General features: G+C 54.9%; 1 protein-coding gene across 1 annotated transcript in view; it reads left to right on the top strand.

Moving 5' to 3' along the window:
• The first annotated feature begins 4182 nt into the window (after nt 1-4182).
• NRG3 (neuregulin 3) overlaps nt 4183-6000 on the top strand; it is a 1234309-nt gene continuing 1232491 nt past the window's right edge. The window contains exon 1 of the mRNA XM_052640716.1: nt 4183-5023. Coding sequence (XP_052496676.1) covers nt 4183-5023 — 841 coding nt within the window. The remainder of the gene's footprint in view (nt 5024-6000) is intronic.

Raw genomic sequence — 6000 nt, 5'->3', positions numbered from 1 at the left:
AAACTCAGGACAGCCATATTGTGTTGTTAATGATAATGGCTAATTGAACTTGGGATATGAGATATTGATGCCACTGAAGGGAAAAATTGTAGTTTAACAGAAAAGTAGTTCAGAAATGCTTTAAATCATCATTAGAAATTCCGAGTTTAATGTGTTGGTGTATCAGATAGGAGACATCTAGAAGGGGATCATATTCAGGCAGATATACAGATCAGCAGATGCTGAGTTATACCACGCCCATTTATTAGGAAAAGCCACATCTCTCTATATAGGAGGTAGAGATACCCAAGAAAAGTATGGAGAAGTATGGGTAACTCTTCCCTAATAAGTCATGACAGCTTTCTTTGCTAAATAATTAGCCTCAGCATTAAAAACCATAGGAGGCATCATTTTCAGATAATTATATCAGAAGAACAAGAATGTGCCTTGAAAGATGTAATCTGTATTATTATTATTTTTTTGTTTATTAAAACATTTTTTTTTTATTGTGGCTACTCTGAGTCTTCACTGGCAGTGTGTGCAGGCTCTTTATTGCACAGCACAGGTTCTAGAGCTCAAGCACATGTACAGGCTCAGTAGTTGTGGCTTGAGGGCTTAGTTGCCTTGTGGCATGTGGGATGTTAGTTCCCTGACCAGGGATCAAACTCATGTGCCCTGCATCGAAAGGCAGATTCTTAATCACTGGACCAGGGAAGTCTCTATAATCTGTATTTTGATTGAGGACCATATAGTAGATTTGGAAAGGCTTTATTTAGACTATGTGATAGTTTAATACATCTTAATAAAGCTGGCTTCTAGTGTATTCTAAAAGTCATGCTGAAAAGATGCCATCAGTGAGTAGTATTAATGCATTTAGCTATACAATTTTATATTATGTAGAATGTAGGTATTATAGTTTAATATCCTAGGTGAGAAAAATAAGAGGCCCAGGGGGACTTTATTGCTTACAGGGAGCAGAGCTCATACTTGAGTCCCTGTCTTCAGAACCGGAGTGTGAAACTCTTTGGCCAGGGTTCTGCTTCAGGGAGCTGTGAGTCACCAAACTGGGACTCTGCCTTACCCTGGGACTGAGCAGCTGGCATCGGCAGTGAGAGTGTCTACCACTTGTCCTTGACCCAGCTGTGGGAACCCTCTGCCCCCAATTCTAGTTCTAGTCCTTACCACCTGCTACGAGGGAGCCTCACAGTGAAACTGCAAATTAATGATGATTGTACCAGCCAGACATTTTTAGACGGGCTGATACACCCTGGTCCCCAGTACAAGGCTATCAAAGTAATGGGCTCTTTTTTTTTTTCTTTACCTTTTTCCACTAGTGATGATGTTCACCATGAGAGAAGCTAATAGGTAGTCAAGTACAGAGGCTTGGGAGATGGGAGAAAATGAGCTGAACAGGGAACTGTGAATAAGCTGTTAAAGCCAAGTGGAAATGAGAAGTGGAGGGAGTTTGAGAGGTAGATGAAGGCATTGGGGAGCACTGAGACAACATGGGGGGAGTTTTGTGCAAATGCAATTTCAGGGGAGCATTTGCCCCACAGCAGCATTACAACATCCTGTTCTGTACACTAGATGTATTTCAGTGGGGAAGGAAGAATGCAAGGGCCATAGGAATAATGGGGGACCAATGAATTAGTAATGTTTTGGAAAAGTGATTTTCAGTCTTATATACTCAACAGCAGCACCTGCTATAATTTCACATATTTGTGTGAAAGCTAACTTTCACTTGTGACACAGGAAACATTGGCCAGTAACTGCCCAGCACCCGCAGATGGTAGAGACTGGGTCAATTTTCACTTAAGAGAACTGTGCCCTGCATTTGTACAACGCTGGACAAAGAGCTTCACACTCAGGCTCTGAAGACGGGGACTCAAATATGAGCTCTGCTCGCTGTAGGCAATAAAGTCGCCCTGGGCCTCTGTTTCTCTCACCTAGGATATGAAACTATAATACCTACATCCTACATAACATAAAACTGTATCAATAGTACTCACTGATGGAAAGATGAACGAATATAGATTCAAGGGCTTGTTTTTTTTTTTTTTTCACGTGCAGTTTTTGTAACTAACTCAGCACTACTGGATTAGAGCATGTTCTATCAAACTAAAAATCAAAAGCTTTCCTATGGGGAAAATCTTAATGTTATAGCTGGAAGAGGTGACAGCCACATTACTGCCATCAAAAGTAATTTATTCACCGTATCTGATCAAAATATTCTGGTAGGCACTAAATCCCAGGGGCTTCCTGTTTCAATGTATCCTCTGCTTGCAGTCTTTTCACTGTGCTGTTCTGCTCTCCACCTGTGAATAAAATGGATACCTGGAAAACTTCATCTTTGGGGAAACTATTACAAGCCAAGAGAACGCTGTTTTCATCATCAGCGCCAATCATACAGTGCAGGGAAGTGTATTGGGAGGCTGTCATCCTCAACCTCTCTTTCAGCTTGTAAAAACATCTTTCCGGTTTCCACTTTAGAGCAGGAAACCTAGGAAGCGATGACTAGCGAGGTTTTGCACCATCAGCATAAACCATGCTGATGCTGGCTCTTTACCCCCTCATCCCTTCTTCTTAGGCTGGTCCTACACTGCTCTTCAGACACAGGTACACAGGTGCCTCTCTATTCAAAGGAAGAGAAAAGAAAGAATTTTGTATACCAACCCGAATCGTCTAAAATGTTACCTTTCACAATCAGTTGTCCTGTGACGTGTGCACTTGCACGTACATCTACATTTAGACAATATTTTAAAAGGTAAGTTATCGCAAATCGGCTACGAGGTATCTGCCAGGTGTAACTGCACAAAGGTCTGTTTCACCAGCATCTCTTTTAGGAAGTCGGTGGGAAAGCGACGCCCTAGCAGCGCCCGCCTTCACGCAGAGAAGCGCACAGACACCCTCCCACGCGCGCACACCCCAGCTCTCTCGCCCCGCAGCTTCAGGCTCTGACCCCACTGCATCTGCAAGGAGAGGGGCTACAAGGAGAGGGTCGGGAGTTGCTTTTGCCACTTCCAAGTGGGGGTTTGCTTGGATCATTTATTCATCTTGTACCTGTTAAGAAACCACCATTGGGTGTTGGTGGGAGGCGCTACTCTGCCAGAAGCCCAGCCCGTCCGCCGCGGCTTCACACACCGCACCCGCCTGCCTGCCAGCGCCCGCCTGGAGTCGCCTCCCGCCCGGGGTCCCTGTTTCCCGGGATCCCCGACGGGGTCTTCCGTTTCGCGTCTCCGACTTGGGAATGTGAACGGGCAGGGGCGCCGGGCAGTGCCCCGAATCTTCTGCGGGCTGACGGGATTCCCTCCGCGGCGGGTCGGACAGCACCCTCCGCGGACGCCCCGTGCGTCGCCGGCCCCGGGCTCGCGGCGGCGCAGCTCGCTGGAGTTGGGCTCTCTTGGGCAGCGGCGCCGGCGCCGAGCCGCAGGCGGCGGGAGCGAGGCGAGCCCGGCCGCTCGCCCTCCGCGCTGCGCTCGGATTGGTCTCTCGCAGACAGTGCTGGCCGAGGGTTGGCTGCGGGCCGGCTGAAGAACAGGTGCACCTTGCCGCCCGGACTCGCCGAGCAGCCGCCGAGGAACGCGGCGCGGCGGGCCGGGCGTGCGGCGGCGGCCAGGCCGGCCCCCTGTGTCGGAATGCGGCTCTCCAGCGCCCGGCGTGCCGCGGGCGGCCGGCTCGGCCCCTGAAGGCGGCGCGAGGCCCAGAGGCGGCGCGGGCGGGCGCCCGGGGGAGCGGGCCGGGTGCGGCGCCCCGAGGATGCCGGCGCGGCTGGAGCGCTTGCAGGCGGCGGGCAGCGGCAGCAGCAGCAGCAGCAGCAGCAGCAGCAGCAGCAGCAGCAGCAGCAGCAGCAGCAGCAGACGCGGGGCCCCGGCGCGCAGGAGGCCGCTTGGCGGGCAGCAGACGCGCCCCGCCGCTCCCTGACCGGCCGGCCGTGCCGGGGGCCCGTCTCGCCCCTCTTCCGCGCTCCTCGCCGCCGCCTCCCCGGCCCGCGTCCCCTCCCCCGCTCCTCTCCTCCCCGCCCGCCGCCCGCCTCTCGGGGGGAGGGGCGTGGGGGCAGGGAGCCGATTTGCATGCGGCCGCCGCGGCCGCTGCCTGCGCCCGAGCCCGCCGCCGCCGCCGGAGCCCGCGCCCGCGCCCGGCCCGCGCGGCCCCATGCCTCTGGCGCGGCCCTCGGGGGGGCGAAGGTGAAGACCGGCTCCTAGGATGAGTGAAGGGGCGGCCGCTGCCTCGCCACCTGGAGCCGCTTCGGCAGCCGCCGCCTCGGCCGAGGAGGGCACCGCGGCGGCTGCGGCGGCGGCGGCGGCGGCGGCGGGCGGGGGCCCGGACGGCGGCGGCGAAGGGGCGGCCGAGCCCCCCCGGGAGTTACGCTGTAGCGACTGCATCGTGTGGAACCGGCAGCAGACGTGGCTGTGCGTGGTGCCTCTGTTCATCGGCTTCATCGGCCTGGGGCTCAGCCTCATGCTGCTCAAATGGATCGTGGTGGGCTCCGTCAAGGAATACGTGCCCACCGACCTGGTGGACTCCAAGGGAATGGGCCAGGACCCCTTCTTCCTCTCCAAGCCCAGCTCCTTCCCCAAGGCCATGGAGACCACCACCACGACCACCTCCTCCACGTCCCCCGCCACCCCCTTCGCCGGCGGTGCCGCCTCCTCCAGGACGCCCAACCGGATTAGCACCCGCCTGACTACCATCACGCGGGCGCCCACTCGCTTCCCCGGGCACCGGGTGCCCATCCGGGCCAGCCCGCGCTCCACCACGGCACGGAACACTGCGGCCCCCCCGACGGTCTTGCCCACGACAGCCCCTTTCTTTAGTAGCAGCACTCCGGGCTCCCGACCCCCGGTGCCAGGAACCCCCAGTACCCAGGCCATGCCGTCCTGGCCCACTGCGGCGTATGCTACCTCCTCCTACCTTCACGACTCTACTCCCTCCTGGACTCTGTCTCCTTTTCAAGATGCTGCCTCCTCCTCTTCCTCCTCGTCCTCCTCCTCTACCACCACCACCACCACCACCACGCCACAAACTAGCACCAGCCCCAAATTTCGTAAGTAAACACTCTCTGAACTCTGATTTACTGCTGAGTTTCCATTCTGCCTTCCTGCTGTCTTTTCCCCTCGCCGCTTCTAGCATCCTTCATCCCCAGCCCTGGATTGGAACATAGAGTGAGAGAATTAAAACCGGCCACAGGGGAGGAAAAAGGTGCCGGCCTTTTCCCCTGTGAGGGGAGAAGGTGGAATGAAGCAGAGGGAGATGGTCAGCCAGGCTCCACGGGCCCTACTTCACTGAGTCCCAAATGAGAACTAACTCCCTTCAAGGGGTTAAAGCCAGTGCGATCCCTCTTCACTGCAGACCTGCTGTCGAGTTCTGGGATCCAGCTCCTGGTGAGAGCTGGGGAGGGAGGGAGGGCCTTCCCCAAAGGACGGAGCCCTTTCCGTGCCTGTAGGAAGCAGTGAAGGAAATGTACAAGCATTGCCCGACGTTAAACCGCGGAGGGAAGTTGTGTCCGTGTAGGGGTGGGCTGGGGGTTGTGTGTGGTCATTTGATGGAGATGTTGGTACAGTGAAGCTGTGGACAATTCCAGCAGCCCTGACCCGGGCAGGGACCAGGAAGGGTTAATTAGAAGCCATTGTGGGAGGTAGGGAAAGGAGGCGAACCATGGCGGAGGGCTAAACTGATAACCGCCTACCCTGCCCATGGACATTCCAAGGTGTAGAAAAGGATTCTGTCTGCCGAGAGTGAGTTAACTAAGGGGAATTATGAAGGGAGCCCTGCGGAGCTGCCTTTTCTCTAGGAGGAGGAGTTTTTCCAGCTCTGCCAAGCATTTGCTTTGTTCATTTCCCAAAGGTGGGGTGTGAACCTCGTTCCCCTCCCTTATGCCTGAAAAATTTAGGCAAAATGGGCCAGAGTTCCCTGCACTCAAGGATGAGAAAATCCAACTCCTTTGAAACAGGTCACTCTTTGAATATAGCTTTTTCAACCTTGTCTCAGTTGCTGCCAGCACTGGTCAGTTACCCCAAGCAT

Source organism: Budorcas taxicolor, chromosome 5 (assembly GCF_023091745.1).
Source record: "Budorcas taxicolor isolate Tak-1 chromosome 5, Takin1.1, whole genome shotgun sequence".
Classification (NCBI taxonomy): Eukaryota; Metazoa; Chordata; class Mammalia; order Artiodactyla; family Bovidae; genus Budorcas; species Budorcas taxicolor.
Note: the sequence above shows the minus strand (reverse complement) of the source record. Positions and strands in the feature narration are given on the sequence as shown.